The 19,382-nt window shown below is 41.7% G+C and overlaps 1 protein-coding gene across 2 annotated transcripts in view; it reads left to right on the top strand.

Moving 5' to 3' along the window:
- Positions 1–5,168: 5,168 nt before the first annotated feature.
- KIF2A (kinesin family member 2A) overlaps positions 5,169–19,382 on the top strand; it is a 71,359-nt gene continuing 57,145 nt past the window's right edge. The window contains exon 1 of one of the 2 annotated variants that reach the window (XM_030512463.1): positions 5,169–5,453. In XM_030512463.1, coding sequence (XP_030368323.1) covers positions 5,390–5,453 — 64 coding nt within the window. In that variant the 5' untranslated portion in view covers positions 5,169–5,389. The remainder of the gene's footprint in view (positions 5,454–19,382) is intronic. The other variant, XM_030512464.1, reaches the window with a different exon arrangement.

The raw sequence follows: 19,382 nt of genomic DNA, 5'->3' as shown, positions 1-19,382 counted from the left end.
CCCTCGGAGATCTGGAGAGGAGAGAAAAGTGAGAAAAGAAAGAAGGAAGAGGAGGTTGAAGACTAAATATAAATATGCACAGTACAGTTGTTCTGGACTTACCTGTAGGTGGCAAGAGGCTCGGACAGCAGTTCGTCTTCTTTTGCTCATGTTTTTTCTGAAGCAGATTGCTATCTAGGAGAAATTCTGACCGTTTCATGCAATCAATAGGAAAGCATAATGAAATATGACCCCAGATACATAGCAGCCTTAGGCCAGACACTCAGCAGCAGCATATGGAATGAGTAAGAGAATACGTAGCGTATGTGCCACAGCCATAATGACCACACCACTGTCTACTACAATAAGCACATCCAGCTTTGATATTCTTCAGCCCTTCTATCATCTTGTGACTTTTGAACTAGCGTAGTTTTTCTGGACTGTCATTTTAACCTTAGCTACATATTATGACTAATTCAACTGATGTTCACAAGTAGCTATGAACACAGGGAAGAGCAAAAGATATTGTCACCATGGCTACAAATGCAAAGCTGGAGTGAAAGGCATGTTAAGAGAGGGAGGTGTGCTTTTCCCAGAGTACTTCGTTTCTCTCACATCTTCTGCTTTGAAGAGACTGGAATACATTCACACTCTTCTTCACCTTCTAATTCTTTACCTAGCATCTAGCAATGCTCCACCTTCCTGCATGCAAAAGTTCTTTAGAAATGCACCTCATTCTGGTATAATAAAGCAGTAAGTGAAATAACAATTTTATTTGTATATTTGCACTTGCTTTAGGGGCAAATTTGCTCAATAATTACTTTTCTCTGCATTTTTGGCTGACTATCCAAACCAGTAGAAGCGTACCAAAATTGCTCTACATGGAGTGATGTTCTTCACAATGGCAGAGGCAAGTCATCCTCATATTTTCTTACAGTCTTTGGCCTGATCATGCACCTTTATGCCAGCCCGATGCACACTGCTAGAAGGATTCTTACGAGATCCAGAATTACACTGAGAAGCTTCATGGAAATGAAGTCATTTAAGAAAAGTAAATAGAATTGCAAAAACATACAAGCAGATGACAGGCTTTTAGGAAACCTGACCTTCTTAGGAATCATACTGACGAGTGACCAGAAAAGCCATGTTAGGAATTGTCAGAGTGCTGTGGGATGTCACTGATGACTCACAAAGCAATTGCAAACTTTTGCTCGAATTTGCTCTCTTAGCAAAACACAGCTAAAGAACAACTTAATGCTTCCAATTCACATCATGCATGAACATTGGTAGCTCATTAACAGCTCTGTTATGGTGGACATATGACAGGCATGTTTGAGTTTTACATCAATTTTGAGTTTTAGCACGTGCATTCTCTAATACAGAAAAAGCTATTATGCTTAGACATATTTGCTTAAACCAGGAAACCTAACCATCTATGTTGTTTCTAACATATAATTAGTTAATTATTATCCCAAAAGTGTTGTAGCTCAAATGAGTCATCAGTTCACTTGCTGAAGATAACCAGCAGAATTTGTAGACACTTAATGCAATAGAATCTAGGATGCATTTGTGGAAGACAAGAGGTTAGTTATGAAGCTTTGAGTGCCTGGTTTAAAATATTCTGACTCCCAGACAAGGCAGCTGGGAGTCAAAAAGCTACGAATGTCACAATAATTTATTATCCAGGGGTAGTTACATGAAAATCAGATTTTTATATCTAATAAAGCAGTGGGAAATACATTAAAATACTTTATAAGTAAGGCGGTTACCCTCTTTTTATCACTTTCTCATACTATTGTATAGCGCTATTACCCATGAAGTGCTGTGTCCAGCAGGGGAGAAGTTTTAAATAGTGATACAATACAGGTGAAGAGATGCTTAAAAGGAAAAAAGAGCAGGAACAGATCTGTGAGGCAGCTCAGCTGCTACTGTTTTCACAAAGGTACTGAATGGAACAAGAAGAGTCTACCAGTCTAAGTGGGGATCTCAAAGTACTTCAGGCACTTCTTGTGTATTTACTCATTCTTAAGTGGAAGAAATAATGCATTACTAATTTTGCAACTCTTTTTTATGCTGAAATAGGTTATCTTGATGACCTAAGAAGCTACTGTACTATGGTGGTTCCTTTTTTAAAATTGTCATTATGTAATAAATATGTTGATGATTTTTTTTAATCTTACAAATGACCATATGTTCCTTAAACCTGGCTATTGACTGCGTTGCATACACATTTAATACCAGCTGAATGCATGCAACTAGAAAAATATTTTTGGAGTTGAGCTTTAAAAATAAAACATTTCATATCAGTATGATTACAAATGATTTATCATATTTGTTCATTAGTGCTGTGAAATAGCCCAAATACTTAATAATTAATGACTTTAAAGTTATCAGGGAGGTAGACTGATATTCATAACTTGATTTTGACAACAAATACAGCAAATTAATAATTTTAATTAATATGATTGTGTAAAATGCAAGCAGATGCTAGCGTTTGTTGAAAACGGAAGAATTCAACATAACTGGTGCATGATAATTTTCCACTAATTTCATACCTGTCTAATCCAAAAGCAGCCAAAATTTGCAACTGAGTGCCAAAGCTTCAGTAATTGATCATTGAAATGTAACAGTTAAAGACAGACCAAGCAATGGCTATCCAAGTCTGTCATTGGTACTTCTTCAAACCAAAGTGGAACTATAAAATGTATGTTTATGCAGCAGAATTTGTACAGAAAGGACATTTTGAAATGTTCAGTTCAAGTCATGGAGATGATGTGGAATTACAGTGGGTAGAAGAATTATTTTTTTTTAAATCAAAGTTCGTCTCTGCCTAATTCTTACATAAGTCTAAAACATTTTTGTTACATTTTAGTTGTATTTCAAAAATATCTATGGGTTAAAAAGAGCATATCTTTAATTCTGTTATAATTAGAAGAGGCCTTATTAAAGGCATTGGACTCTGTGGTATTATTTGCATGAGATCTTTTTCAAAGAAGTAATTCTTCGCGGTGTTTGTCAGTAGTCTAAATCAAATGGACAGTGACAAAACTAAAAAGCCAAAGTGATTTTGCTGGACATATCTTGATATCTTTAATATTATAATTCCACCAATACCACAGTGAGCAACACCTTCCACGAGTAACGTGGTTAAGACCTAAATTTCACATGAAAAAAGAAAAAATAAAAAAAAGGTGGGCAAGGATAAGAGTAAAGCCCAGTTTTAAAAAGGTGTTAAACTTTCATTCGTGATTTTTTCCTTAAGACTTCATCAAAAGGGTGATTTGTACTAGTTAGAGCCAATACACATAGCAATCAAGTTGTGCAAGATGGTTGCTGCTGTTTGCTTTAACTTTCTCTGAGTTTCTCTTCTGGCTCTTGGTTGTGTGTGTATAGAACAGAATGATTTGGGTTAGAAGGGACTTTAAAGATGATCCACTTCTAACCCCCCTGCCATGGGCAGGGACACCTTCCACTAGACCAGGTTACTCAAGGTCCTGTCTGACCTCGCCTTGAACACTGCCAGGGATGGGGCAGCCACAGCTTCTCTGGACAACCTGTGTCAGGGCCTCACCACCCTTACAGGGAAGAACTTCTTCCTAATACCTAATACCTAATCTAAATATCTAAATCTACTCTCTTCCGGTTTAAAGCCATTCCCCATTGTCCTGTCCATACAGGTCCTTGTAAAAGTCCCAGTCCAGATTTCTTGTAGGCCCCTCTAGGTACTGGGAGCTGCCCTAAGGTCTCCTTTGAGCCTTCTCTCCTCCAGGCTGAGTAACTCCAACTCTTGCAGCCTCTTGTCTTAGGAGAGCTGCTCCAGCCCTGTGAGCATCCTCATGGCCTCCATTGGACTTGTGCCAACAGCTCCACACCCCTCTTGTGTTGGGGTCCCCAGAGCTGGATGCGGTACTGCATGTGGGGTCTCACAATAGCAGAGTAAAGGGGTCCCGTGACCTGCTGGCTGCTAGACACATTTATTTTGATGCTGCCGGTTGGCTTTCTGGGCTGCAAGCACACATTTCTGAGTGATGTGCAGCTTTTCATGCCCCAGTATCAGCAAGTCCTTTTCCAGAGAGCTGCTCTCTCTAATATGTATGTGTGTATATATAAAGCCTGTAAGAATTGGAAGCCATAATTTCTTGACTCTGATTTGCTGCGTATCATACCGATTTTAGTCTGAAATTGCCAGTGGAGGCAGGCATAATATGTGAAGGAAGGAGGATGACAGGCTGGGGGGAAGGTGCAGCTCTTGGCGGGGGGGGGGGTGTGTCTCAGTGTCAGCTGTCATTACATATTATCTGTCGATGATTGGATTCAGAGATTATTTTTAACAGACTGGCTTTGCTGGACAAGAAGTGGTTGTGTGTTTGGGGTATTTATTGTGATGCTGCTCAAGGTGACCAGGAAGCTGTGCAGAAAGGACAATTTTAAATTGATGCTGGCTTCATCACACCAGGAACTGCCCTCGTAAGAGAAACCCAAGGGACAATGTTTAACGAAGTGGCTTGCCTGAGGTACAGGAGTCATTATAGGGAAATGAGGAACAAAGTGTGTTTTGTTTTTTATTTCAGCTGTATAAAGGCATGGGGAAGTCAAGATGGATGACTGCTGTCAGTGTGGCCTTCCTTGGACCCAAGAGCTGCTGTCAGGTTGGGAAGCATGAAGAACGCTTCTAGGCTGTGCTACTTGGCACACGGGAACCGTATGAGCAGACTGTAGGTAGATAAAGCTATTACATTAAAACTTAGGGCAGCTCAGTCACCATCTGGTGCCAAACTGGCGCGTGTCGTGCTTCTAAGTCGGGGACAGGTCCAAGAGGTCGAGGCTCCACAGGCGCCCTGCCGCTGGGACGGGCGGCTCCCAGCGGCAGCGGGGCCAGAAGCGCGGCTCTCCCGCGGGGCTCCGGCCCCGGGGCGGCGGGAGCGCCCATCTTGTGCCAGCGCGGCCGAGGTACCGCCAAGGGCGGTGGTGGGGAGCAGCTGCGGGCCTCGGGGAGCGGGGAGGGAGAACAAGGGCGAGGCGGGGCTGCCCACGGCCGCAGGTAAGGCCACCGGACGCCCCCCTCCCCCGCTTCCCAACCGTGGCGGGAGGAGGAGATAAAGGAGAAAGACGCGAACGCGGGCAGCTGACGACGGCGGCGCCTATGCCCCCGCCTCCCCCTCCCCCGCGCGCCGGTGGGGCCGTGACGCGAGGCGCGCAGGCGCAGCTGCTGCCAGCGCCTTTTATATCCGGCCGGCGCCTTTTCTCTCTCCCCGTCTATCCCTCCCTCCTTCCCTCTTCCCTTCCCTCCCGCCGTGTCGGAGCCGCCGCGGTCGGTACCGGTCCCGCGCGCGCCCTCCCTCGCTGCCCTCGCGCCCCGCGCACGCCTGGCCGGTGGCGCCTGCGACCTGCCCGGCTGCCCCATGAAGCGATGGCAGCGGCCAACTTCGGCAAGATCCAGATAGGGATCTACGTGGAGATCAAGCGCAGCGATGGTCAGTGCGGCGGCGGGCCGCGGGGCGGGGTCGGCGGGGTGGGGGAGCCGCTCGCGGGGCCCATTGTGTGCGCGGGGCCGGGGAGTGGCAGGGCCTGGCGCGCGCTGCGGTTGTCAGGGGAGCGCTCGCGCTTGGCGGCGCAGCGCGGTTGCGCGGGGCGCGAGCGGCGGGGCCCGGGGGGGGCTGCGGCAGGGCGGGGTGCGGCGGGGGAGGGGAGCGGGCGGGGGGCAATGGCGGGGCCAGCGGCGGCGAGCGGGGCTGGGGGGTCGCGGGGTGGGGGAGTGGGGGGGGGAGTGGGGAAGAGCCCGGGGAGCTGTCGGCAGGGAGCGGGGAGGGGCGGGGCGGGGGGCGGTTGGGGTGGGGGCATGAGGTGATGGAGGGCGGAAGAGCCTTCGACGCGGGGGAATAACTTGTTTGGTACACGGGCAGCGCGCTGGGAACACGGCACAGCGGGCAGAATGCCTTCGGGCACTTCCATCCCTGGACAAAAGGGTTGATGGTGTTATTTCAGGTGTTCGTCGTGATTAAAATGTAAGACGAGTGCTTGCTATTTATGCCCACGAGTAGTTACTGCTCCGCTGGGGACCCAGTGTTCCTCATCTTGCCCAGCATCTCCTAGCGGGAGGATGTGTGGTGCTGTCTAGAAACACACGTGAATAAAGGAGGCGTGTGTGACAGGTCTGGGGTGCCAACCCTTCACGTTTGTCTGGTAGGGGAGAGCTAAGATGGGAAGTTCACTGGCTGAATCAATGGCAGGTCACCCGAGACCTCAGCTCTTTCATTTGAGTGCAAATATGTCATCTGCTCTCGGCCTCTGCGAGGTCTGTGAAGCCTGCTGAACCAGGGTGGGGTTCTGCTGGGATTTTCTGGAAAGATGGATGTGGTTTTGTTGGTGGGGTTTTTTTTTCCTTTTTTTTTTTTTGTTTTCCTTTTTTTTTTTGGTTAAATTTCCTCAGGGTTGAGGAGCTTGCTAAAGAATAAGCAGATCTTTCCAAGGGAGGAAAGATCTGGAGGTCAAAGGCACTGAAGTTAGCTAGCTTGATTTTGTCATGAGGCAGGAAACAAGCAGCTGACAAGCTTTATGCAGTTTGCCTGTTTTGTGTCCTACGCTGCAGTTCAACCCTGTCATAAAGTAATGGTCGGTGTTGACTGGACACTGTTATATCTAACCCATCAATTTGTGCTTAATGGCTTGTGTGTCACATGAGGAATCTGATAGGTCTGGCTGCTATTTGCATAACTTCTGCAGATCTTTGCCTGGGGTTTCAGAAAACCTCGCTGTAGCAACTTGTAAAGCTGTTTCTCTGTGGTCTGTGTGAACTTCTGATGAATGTTACTGTTTGGTTTCTATGTCTTCAGAAAATAAGGCAGGAGAGTGCTTTGCTGCTCCCCCCCCACCCCGCCTCTGCAGGGTTCTGCTCACTTCTAATGTGAGAAGTAAGGACAGTAACTCTTGAATGTAATAATACTTATTTTAATTACTGTTAGTGGTTTACATGTTTTGCTGTATCACTTTCACATACAATGCAGCACATTAAATACATTACAGATCAGCAGTATACTGGGGGGGGTGCCTTCACAGCAGTTGCTTGAACTGTAGGATTTTGATCATTTGTGCTGGTTCTCATGTGAGCAACCAGACTGCCATGTCATACCAGTCCTAGTTACTGTGAGGTTTGCTTGGTTTTTGTTGGGAATGGAGGAGGAGGTGTCCTGCTCTGGCTCAGGCTACTGCAGCTTTGTCATTGTCTTCTCCTTAAGCTATAGGAGAAACTGACCTAGGTATGTGGAAGGGAGCATTTTGAGAAAGATAAAGAAGGACAGCTGGCAATAAATTGCATTGCCTTTCAGAACGTGGGTTTCCAGCCTGAGCTGTGTTTGCACAGGCAATTGAAATTGATCTAGCTGCTTTGAACAAGGGAAGAGGGTCTTGCTGCCCGTGCCTCTGTCAGCTGTGGTGTTCTATAAACCCTCTCTGCCATCCAGTGTGGCCAGTGATTTTCTTCCTTAAGATTTAACACAGTAATTGATGATTTTAGTCACTAAACACAGTAGAAAACTTCTCTGTGTGCTCGTGTTCTACATCATCAGTTAGTTCCAGAAGCTCACAGGGGAAACTGACCCCAGCAGTATTGGTGTGTAGGAAATGCATGGCCAGGATGAAGTGAAAGTCTTCACATATGGTATTCTGGTTCAGTAACAGAAATCTGGATCTGCCGTACCCAGAACTGGGTAGAGAACTGGGGCTGTGTATCATACCAGCTACCCCTGGCTGAAGGCAAGATTAAAACTGTTAAAGAAACTTTTGGAGAAAGCAGTGTGTTGGTCTGAGCTTTTTTTCTTGTTTTTTTATAAATATATATATGCATATTTTTATATATATGCATATATATATGCATACACACACATATATATTCTTGTCTATAAGGAGTCCTTTTTAAAAACTAAATTTTATCTTGAGAGGTATGTGTAGTAATTCTTTTAGATTCCTTATTTACATGTTTATTTGCTGAATCTGGAGAAGAATAATATTTTGCTTTGTTAGTTCATTTGAAAAATGCACTTTTCCCCATCTACCCGTTACATTAAACACTTTTCTGCATGCAGAGTTTTATTAATTCCAGATAACTCTAGTTTTCCTTAAATAAAAAGAAAACCTACCAGAATTTTTTGTGAAACATGAATGTTAGAAGTCATACTTGGTCACTACAATAAAATTGCAAAGACATGCAAAACACAATAAATGTGAGAATGAAACCAGAATGTTCTGGAAAGAAAAGTTACATATTCTGTCATTCTGAAAAGTTCTAATTAGGCTAAAGTGTTTCATGAGAGATTTCTTGTAGGACTGAATAGAAAATAGATGTTGTACAAACAAAAGGCATTGTTAGAAATCATGGCCAAAAACACATGAAAAACAGTGTTTGAATAAAACTTGGCATTTTCAAGGACTGACGCTGCCGAGCTGCTTACTGTGTGTCTGTTTTTTCTCTGTGGGTAAACATTAGTGTAAATGTTGTCTAGAGTTGCAGATAATATTTCCAGTTATAGTTCGAATAACTACTTATGTTCATGTAACATAAGAGTGTACTGGGTGGTCAGCTAGTTGACTTTTTATAATAACTTCTGCTACTGAGATTTACTACTTATTTCAATATAGTTTATGCATGTTGCTTGAAATATGCCTTGGTAGTCCATCTTGGAAACAGGAAAGTCCTCCTTCCATTTAGGCTGTGAATCGCTAAGAGTGGACTGCATTTCCAGTCTTGAAACATGTGCCTTAACACATGGAACCTTAGGGAAGTGAGTAGGCAAACGGAAGGTATCTGCGAGACTTGCTGTAGTGTTCCTGTCCAGATGATGCTCCTTGTTGAGGTCTAAACACGGGCATTTGTCTGGTGATGAATTCCCTTTACTTAAATAATAGCCCACCACTTTATCTCTGAACTTATACTTGTATCTGCACTTCTTGTGCATTATCTCATTAATGATAAGAAAGACTTATATAACTACTTTGGGAAAGAATATCTGACATTTTTTTTCCCCCCATAAATTCAGTCTTCTGAAATAGGATGAATTTTTTACTCCCTGCAGCCCTTTAGTTGACTGATAGTTTTTCCTTTCGCAGTCCAGTTGTGTTCTGTCCATTTCCTCCTCAGGCTGTTCCTATTCCCTGTCTTTGGAGATCTGAAACACTACTCATAGAGAAATTAATTACATATTTGCTCATTTTGAAAGTGGGAGGACTACAATTCTGATCTCATGGTGTCAGAAATAATGTAGCAGGTATGAGGAGAGGGACATTCTTGTAGTTGGAAGAGTGACTGAAGATTCAAGGGAACTTCCAGGAAAGAAAAAATGCTGAATTTTTAGGGATTAACAATCAAATGGTATAAAAAGAAAGATCATGAGTTTGTGCCCATTTTTTCATAACACAAGAACAGGAGAGCTGCAGTGCTTGAAAGAAAATCTAAAACTGATAAAGGAGAATAGGCTAGGTACAGTTATTGTGAGGAGTTTGTTACTGGGGAGGTGGAGGCTAGAAGCATAGCAGAATATTAAGGTAGGAATATCCAGTTTTACACTAAAAATTAAAAAAATACAACAGCAACCAGAACGTAGTTCATCCTGAGTTTAAATAACCTCTAACTGATGGAAGGTAGGAAGGAATCTTGCCTGTGGCTGTGTTATTTTTTTAATTGCCTACTTAAGAATTATCTTGTCTCTGAAGCAGCTGGAGCTGGTCACAGTTGAAGGTAATCCATCTAGTCCAGAAAACCTACTGGCAGCTTCTCTCTCCTTAGGCTTGCCAAAACATCATGGTAACTGTTTTCACCTTCAAACACAAACAAGTCTAAATTTTTGTGGCAGTCAGGGCTGTACCTCTTTTTCTTTAAAGTCCAGCTTCTGTGAAATTGATGCTTTTCAGAGTTGAGAGTCTGTAGCATCCTCTTGTCTTCTGGATAATTCTGTATGATGATCTTGATCTTTACGTGCAACTCCCAATAGCAACAATGATTTTATAGTAGGATAGAAGGCATAACAGTGCTATAAAAATTCTCTTCAGGTTTGGGTAGTCACCCTGTTTTACAAGCTCTTGAGGATAGATTTAAGTGGTAATGTGCATTTACTCTTTCCTTTGTAACATATATCTATTTGTTCCCTGTGATTTAGACTTTCTTGTTGCCACATTTGGATCATTTGACTAAATTACCTAATCCTTATGTAAGCCATACAGACACAACATGTCTTTGTCCTTCTCTTGTGGTCAGATCACACACAGGGTTTCATGTCTGCTCTTGCTGGTTGAGCTCATGGGTCCAAAATTTTGGTTTACTTATCTATGGCTCTCATATTGTTTCATATGGCATTCGTGGGGATTGTTCCTACAGAAGTGTTGGAGTTTCTCTGTTCTGTTGAAAATCACTTTTTAAGAGTTCAGCTTTTGTTAATCAGTAAGTGGATTTTCACTGTAACTCGCAGATTCTCGGATATTTTTGTAGGCCTTCTGTATTTTGTATAAATAACTTCTGAATGACAAGAGTTGAGTCCGAGTCTTCAGACAATCTTCTCATCTTTGCTCCGTAAGTGTGTCTAATACAGCATTACATACTGGCAAAATGTCTTTAGAGCTGTATGTGGCTACTACGATTACACAGTTTGCATTGCATGTCTTTTTCCTCTCTGATCATGTTGTGAGAGTCTATCCTGTGTCTCTGATAGGTTACTGCTCTTTCCTCCTGGTTTTTATAGTGGCCTGCTGCCTGGACCCAGTTTTACTTATCTTTTCTTCTTACGTCTTTATGAAATGAAGACTTTGCTGTGCTAGTGTGGCACCAAGCACAGCTTCCTACCTTGCTGAAGTGGGAAGAGACAATAAATCACTGGGAAGAGGTCATGCCTGACGTAAGAGTAATGTCATTGCAGAAGTACCTCTTTCTACTTGCTCTAGAAGATAAATTAGTCTTTTGAGGTCTTTTAATAGATTCACTTACTCTAGGACAACGTAGAAGAGTGTGTATGAGGCATTTACAAGGTGAGCTCTTTTCCTGGAGCACAAAATCTGTAGTGTATTTATTGGTTTGACCTGTGGAATGGGCCACTGTGATTATTTTTGTGCTTGAGGAGTAAGTGACAGTGTACTAAATGTGCTTTGTTGCTTTGTTCTTGTTTAAGTTCTTCCTTTGTAAACATTCACTGCTTACATCATAAAGCATTTTTTTTCTTTTTGTGTGGTTTGGGTTTTTTTTGTTTTTTGGTTTTTTTTTTTTTGTTGTTGTTTGTTTGTTTGTTTTGTTTAAAGAAGCTTTTTCCCATATTGTTTTTTGGCTTGGCTTGTCTTCCTCACCATACCGTATGACTGGATCTGAGATCAGGAAGAGAATGCTGTGTTCAGCCCATGGCGAGCGCTAAGATGTGGTCTTCACTATAGTTGTTCACAGTATGTTTAGTCCGTAGAGGAAAAGAATTAAATGACTCCTGGTACTTTAAAGGTTTATGTTAACCTCTCAGAGTTAAGTTAAATTTCTAATGTAATGCAAACTATGGAAATCCACAGTAAGGACTACGAAACAATCTTGACTTTATCCAGTAGTAGGAATGTCTCGTAAACAAAATACATGATCAGGCATGATGGTGTTTGTAATTTAAAATTGAAGAGTTTTTAAGAAGACATTGGCTTTTAATAGTCATTATGCCTCTCTAGCATAGTTAAAACTATTTGGAAGCATAGATGCTTTCAGTGTGTATTTCCAGATGTAGGGTAGAAAGGTTTTGTGGAGCTGTAATACATTCTTTGTTATATCTGTTCATCTGCTTCAAAACCATAAGTAAGCTTGCAGGTATATGAACAATTCTTTTTGCTTGTTTGAAAGCCTATGTATGTTTTCCAGTTTTACCACTTGCATCTTTTCAGAAGTCTTTTTGCATTTTTGGAGGAAATAGTTACAGTTCCTTCTAACGTAATTTTTTTAAAACTTGCTTGCACTTATATATTCCAAACTGCTGGGTTTTATTGTGATGTGGTACTTGGGGTTTTATTGTGACTTGGTATTTGGGGTTTTATTTAAATTGTTCTTAGTACTGAACACTGACACTAAAACAAATGTTCCTAGCTATACTCTTTGGATCAGTTTTTCCTGGGTTTTGGTACATATTTTTGTACTCATGTAAGACTGTTGGACATCCATCATAATTCAGTTAGTGACAGTTAATTTTGACTATTGATGTGATTCCACAGCTGTTTCACATGTTTAACTCTGGATTGCTTGTCTGTGCACTCTGTCTGTGTTAGTTTTTAGTTAAATGTGTTGTGGGGAGGTGAGGGAGGGAGGAAGGGTGAGAGGGCAGGCAGGGAACTAAAACTATTGTAATCCAGATGTAGATTTTCTTAAACTACTGTTAGCTATATCCTCAAATCTGTTCATATTATGTATGTGCAGACACATGCGCTGTTCCTTCTTTTTCTGTTCTTATTCCTTAAAACATTCACACTTTTGTATTGCTGTTTGAGTACTATTTTTTTATTTTCACTCAAAGAATTAAAAAGCCTGTAGTTTCCTATAGTGTTCCCAGTATATAGATAACGGGTGATTGACATGGTTTTCCCACATCTTTGATCTCTGTAAAGGGATGCTTTGAATTCTGTAGTAAGTGTTTAGCTGTGAAACAGTACTGACTGTGTCTGATACTCTGGAAATGCATTTTGTTCACGTCCCAGGAAGGCACACACAGTAAACAGGTCAGTTGTGGCTTAGAGCGTCCATAAACAGTTGATTTGCTGGAAGTTGGTGAAGTACAGCTACTGTGTTAAATGCTTTTCTCAAGCAGAGGTACCACTGGAGGTAAAGGAGGGGGTTAGATGTTGTTCTCTTGTGCCATTGTTCTCCATTCCTGGCAATCACACCTGGGAAATAGAGCAGCCACAGGCAGTCGTTCTCTGGGAGGATGTTACAAAGGTGACGTTGCCATTTCCTTGTTGAAAAGTGTTCCGTGCAGTTAATTTTACTGTCTTTGAACTTGGCCATTGCTAAATATGTAAAACTGGATTTTTACATCTGTTAGACAAAAGGTAATAAAGCTGTGTGGAAAAATTAGAATTACTTTTCATGGAAAAGAAAATGAGTTTCAGGCTTATGCTTGCTAGCTTTTATAAAATGTGTGTAGCGCACTAAACTGTTTACATGAGCAGAACATGCCTAGAAGACTCTTTACTATTACCGTTTAAATTCAGTTGTTCCATGTTGCTAGGAACTCAAGTTAATTTTAGAATTGCTTAGCTAAAAGCAGTAGGTAGAGGTTATTGAAGATAATGCTATAAAACTGCGTGCCCGACCAAAGCTTTAAGTGACATTTTAAAAACTGTGAATTATCAGTTAGATTTAGTAATTAAGCCACTTGATTTTTTTGTTTGTTTGTTTGTTTTGAAGGGGGTCTTGTTTAGCAACACTGAGTCTGATCTTGTATTTGACTTCTGAGAAAAAAGAATGAGGATTTTGCTGCTTAAATACTTGAATGTGGTAGTAGAGTTTTTAAATTTTGCTTTTGCATCAGGCATAAGCTGCTTTTAAGTTTCCCAGACTTGTGAAGGGGATAGTCTGTGGCGTTCCTTGCCACTTCAGTACCAGTGGCACTGTAAAACTAGTTGTCCAATCCCAAGCAGTAACAAAGTAACTTCAGGTAAGGTGCAGATAAGTGTCTTTTACTGTTACTTCATTTTTATGAGAGGTGGTCATGCTTTTCATGCAAGGGAATGTTACTTGCTCTCAAGTTACCACTGAAACTTTGTCAAGTGCAAGTTTGAGCTTCTCATGGCTCCTATCAGGCATTGACAGTTTTGTGTAATCTCAGGTGTTGGAAGCATGAGTATTTTTGGTGTGTTCTGTTACTTACAGGTAGTATGTTAGGAGCTGCCTTCAGTAGATGAGCGCACTGAATGTGTGAGTGGATGGAGGTGGGCTTTGCTTAAAACTTTTTTATCAGAAGAAAGATGCATAGCATACTTGTGCCCTTGCAGAGTTTTGCTTTAGAATTTTTGTTGCACAGTGGTGCATATTTTACAGTCACTCAAATGTGTTACTTTCTCCTTGTGGCTGAATTACAGATGGAGTTTGAAGTGTATTTCTGACGGATCTATAAAAGCATTTGCTAGAGATGCAGGCATGCATAGTGATGTGGTGATGAGGATCTCTGGCTCTAGGAAGAAGGCAGGGGGAATGAATTCAGCTTGAAAAGCACATACACACCTGGATTTTGGAATGCTCGAAGCTTTTGATTCAATTTTGGGTTATGTTTTCATGTAGTTGAATTCAGATGGTGATGAATGAGGTGACTATAAATCACAACTGATGATTTTTAAGTTACAATAAGCTTTCATTAAATACAAAGAAGAATTAAAATATTACCTAGTTTTCTTGTTGGTTTGAGCTTTTAGAACCTTGTTCAGGTAGGGAAAAAATACAACCTTTGAGAGTAAAGGTTTCTGATTTTTTTTAACCAGAAGAAACAGTTTGCAGCTCTAAGAAATGAAGTAATGGTAAATATTCTTACTAAACATAACATAGTAAAGTAAGGGAAATTGAAAAAGCAAACAAACAACAAAACACTATTTGACATGGTGGGTTATGAAAAGCAAATGCTACTATTTGAAAACATCTATAGAAAGTGCTGGTAGAAATTTTCTGTGTGAAGCAGGAAGCTATTGTTCTAGGCAGCTTCAGAGAAAGTAGAGAAAATCACAAAAAGGAGGTCTCTGCCATTTATTCAGGTAACAAACAAAATGAGGAAGGGGAAAGAGAGGCAGAAGACTGGCCAAGTCATCTCAATCTTTTGGCAGAGGGTATTCACCACACTATTTGAATCCGCCACAATCTTAAATCCTGTTGCTAAAAAAACTTCAACATCCCCTAAACCCCAATACTGTTTGAAAGAGATACTTGACTGAATCTATTTTAGCTTCTATATACCATAACTGTATTGAAATCTATACTGAACACAGAAGACTTTGATCTGCAAAAGCATATAGCAAAGTATTCTGGAGAGGAATTTTCAGAAGCAGTTTTAAAAGATTTTAAAGAAGCTGCCTGTGAAATTGTCCTAAAGTCTCCAAGGAACTGCTGACTAAATGTACAAAAATATGTCAAATTATGTTCAGTTTTACAAAGTTAAAATATATAGAGGACATTGAACTATTCCTGGAACTTGTTTACAAGTTGTCAACTGATAGCAAATATGTGAATGTCATACCAGAAATTGAATGAAAACCTTCACTTACACAGCAGCAGTAAAAGGAAAGTGTGATAGAGGATGGGTAATACTATCATGGCATACATTAACATCTTCTCTTTTGAATAAAGTTTGCTGCTCTGATTGCTTCATCTTTCTTAAGTTGGAGAACTGGAGGGGGTTTATATGGGCCATGAAAGGGACAGTGTGTGTTGGAAAACCTTGCAGGAATTTTGAAAACAGGCAGATTATTGTTGATTTGTTTTGGGGTTTTTTTTTGTTTGTTTTTTTTTTTTTTTTTTTTTTTTGTTTGTTTTTTTTTTTTTTTTTACACTTTGAAGGGAGATTGTTCTGTGAGAAAGTTTACTTTAAGAAAAGCAAACGAAAACTTCCCCCCCCTCACCCTTCCCCTTTACAAGACTTTTATTGGAGAATGTGTTTATTAAAAAAAACCCCAACAAACCCACAACAAAACACTTATGAAGTGTTTCTGCTTTTTTTGGAAGTTCTTCCATCTTCTGAATGTACACTTACCACTGCATAAGAAGTATGTAGTGGATCAGATTGATGGTTCATCGAGCCCAACAACAGTAGGAGAGACTATATAGGGAAAGCAGGTCAGCCTTGTTACTGTCTGCAGTCTTTGTCTTTCCCCCATACCCAGAATTTTATCTGGGATATTAGAACTACAGCTTTGCCTGGTCCTATTAAATAACCATTTATAGACCTATTGTCTGTGAATTTATTGAATACCTTTCTGACCCAACTTACACTCTGCCTCCACAACCTCTCGTGGAAGCAAGATCGTGAAGTTCCCTGCTTGCTGCATGGAAAAGTACATTACTACGTTTACATTACTGCAACCAGTGGGCCTTAAGGGAGTGCTCCCACCTTCAGTGTTGCTGGAATTGTTGAGGAACGATTTCTGCTCATTTTGTCCTTTATTGTTGTAGTGTGCTACCAAATCCACCCAGTCTTTTCCTCAAAAGTGAGCAGTCTCACCCACCCTTAGTATCTTCATTCTCTTTGTTGTCTTAAATGTCCTTCTCCATACCTCCTCTAATTCCACTACATCTTTTTTTGAGGTGTGAAGAATAGTGTCACAGTACTTGAGATGTGTGTGTAGCAAAGTTTTATGTATAGTTTGAAAATGACGCTTTTATGTTTTACAGACTTTTTTCTGTTGTAGCTGCATGTTGAGTCTAAGTTTTAAGAGAATTGTTTTAACTAAAGGATCTCTTGAGGTGTAACTTATAGTTCCATTCTCAGGATTGTATACCCATAATACAGATTATTTTTCTCTAGCAGCATTAGCTATCTTTTGTCTGTGTTGAAGCTTATTTGCCATCTTTTTGTGTATTCCCTTCTATTTGAGAGGCTTTTTTGAAGTCATGGCATCTGACTACCCAAAATGCCATCTTTGGGTCAGACTCCAAAACTAGTCTAATTCAGAGTGTGACTGAACACCAGGCTGGAAGATGATGTATAAGTTTCTAGCTAGTATTTTCAAAGGCCTGTATCATAAAAGAAGACAGCGCTTCATTTCCTCGGTCCTGTCCTTTGTTAGCACTTGTTTGCATGTAATCCTCTTGTACACAGGATTACAGTATTTCATGGTCTGGACTGTTCTGATTGTGAATTTATCTTGCATCTGGTTTTAGTCTCATGTCCTGGTACCATGAAAATTCTCATTGCACATGTGCTAGTTCACTTCGAGGCTCGCGTCTGGAGAGAATCAGATGACCTACCTCTTACAGGAAACCTAAACTTCCTTGGCTTCTTGAGAAGAGACCTAAACTGCATCATTTTGTTTCTCACTGCTCAGATAGTCCTTCTGTGTTTCGGTAGGCATTGCACTTCCATGTGCTTGTGTATGTCCCTAGGTGTACAGCATATGCTCCTGTTCATGCTCTTAAAAGCATCATAGTCAGAGGCTGCAGAGCAGTTTTCTCACTTTTGTTTAGGTTAAGGTGGGTAACCATAAAAAAAAAATGGAGAGATCTGAGGGCTCAAGGCATGCCACTTGGGACCACAAGGGTGCATCTGTTAGAAGGATTTCAGTTCAGATTGAAAATGGACTTTGGACATGTATCTTCTGATCATCCCTTGCTTCCTCATGCTATGCTTTAGTTCACTTTGAAAGTGGCCTTGGTGCACACTAAATTCCTTTTGGATGAAATTTAGCTGCAGGGTACACTCCAGATACGTACATGATGCACTAATAGGGGAGTTCAGTCTGTGACACTAGGCTCTCTCCAGTCCCCTCTGAAATGTGTGGTGTGAGTGTCTGATCCCTAGCACCACCTGCTTTGCTCTGCAGCTCTGCTACTTGCTGTCATAGGCACAGCTAATGAACCTGGGCTGAGCAATAAGTGCTGTAGTTGTGAGCAATATGCCATGAAAGGTCTGTCCAAGGGCTGTTGTGGGCATGAACCAACCTATACTAATCCTCTTAGGGTTTCTGTCCATGGTGTTATCTAGAACAAAAGACACAGAGGTATCTCCAGGATTTGAGTGTTGTGGTGTGTTTTTGTTTGTTTGTTTTGTGTGGTTTTTTTTTTTGTTTTGTTTGTTTTTTGTGGGTGTTGTTTGTTCCTCCCCCCCCCCCCTCCCCGCAACCTAGAATTGCCTGCAGCTTGAGAATGACAAGTTTGGTCATGGGTTATGCCATGTTTCACTAAGAATATGACAGAGTCTAACTTGACAGCAAGTGACAGGGCTTTACAGGAGTTGCCTCCACACCCTGTCAAAAAAAGAATGAATGTAGTGGTACCCCAACAACAAAACCAGCATAACTGAATAGAAGGATTTTAGGTCATGGTGCAATTGGCCATAACGTTGACATCAATTTTAGAAGTGATAACAGCTCACCCTGCTTGATTTTACACTAAAACAAGGGGAAAAATTACAAACCGAAGCTTTGTAGGAATGTGTAGTTCCTTGGTTAAAAGTAGTAGCAGACAGTGGAAGACAGATGCCAAAGTGCTTCTAGTCTCTGCTGTGTTGGGGACGGAGCAGGTAAACGTAGTGCTGAGTCCTGGAGCTGAGTGCAGGGTGACCTGACCTGAGCTTAGCCCTGCTTTGTTGTCAGTATGGTAGGGGCTTTGTGCAGCATTACTGGTATTGATCCATTACAAAGGTCAGCCACAAGTTTCTCTGAATACCAGTAAAATGTTTCACAGAGTATGAAAAAATATTCAGATTAAGTTTAATACAAGAATGATAATGAATTTGATAGCGTACCTAATAATTTTGACCTAATAGAGTGCCTTCTGAGATCAGTTTTATAACTGGCTGGCTGGATTTTCCCATTCATTAGTTATTCATTCCTGGAAGCAGAGTAACTTGCAGCACAGAGGTAAACCCATCTGTGCTGCTGCACTGTAGTAAGATATCACTGCCCTGGTGCAGAACCTGGTACATATTTTAGATGCTTATGTATCTCAAGAGTCAGGCTCCTGAAGAACATCAGAACAACCAACAGGTAGATCAGACTGTTAAGATTGAAGTGGCTGAGATAGATTGAGATTGGCAACATAAGGGTGAGTTATTTTTAGCCCAGTGGGCCCATGGCATCTCAGGCTGTCAAGGGAGAGATGCAACATATAGACGAGCTCTTGACTGAGGGGTGGAATTGACCATGGACACTATCATGCAGGTTATCTGTGAACATGAAACATTAAGCAAGCCAAGCGGTTAAAGCCTCTCTGGTATGGAGGACGATGGCTGACGTACAAGTATGGGGAGGCCTGGCAGATTGACTTTATCACACTCCCACTGACCCGCCAAGGCAAGCGCTATGTGCTTACCGTGGTGGAAGCAACCAGCAGATGGCTGGAAACATACGCTGTGTCCCACGCCACTGCCCGGAACACTATCCTGGGCCTTGAGAAACAAGTCTTGTGGCGGCACGGCACCCCAGAGAGAGTTGACTCAGACAATGGGACTCATTTCCGGAACAACCTCATAGACATTTGGGCCAAAGAGCATGGCATTGAGTGGGTATATCACATCCCCTACCATGCACCAGCCTCTGGGAAAATCGAATGGTACAATGGGCTGTTAAAAACTACACTGAGAGCAATGGGTGGTGGGACATTCAAACATTGGGATACATATTTAGCAAAAGCCGCCTGGTTAGTCATCTCTAGGGCATCTGCCAACAGGGGTGGCCCAGCCCAATCGGAACTTTTATGTAGTGTAGAG

The sequence above is a fragment of the Strigops habroptila genome, chromosome Z (assembly GCF_004027225.2).
Source record: "Strigops habroptila isolate Jane chromosome Z, bStrHab1.2.pri, whole genome shotgun sequence".
Classification (NCBI taxonomy): Eukaryota; Metazoa; Chordata; class Aves; order Psittaciformes; family Psittacidae; genus Strigops; species Strigops habroptila.
Note: the sequence above shows the minus strand (reverse complement) of the source record. Positions and strands in the feature narration are given on the sequence as shown.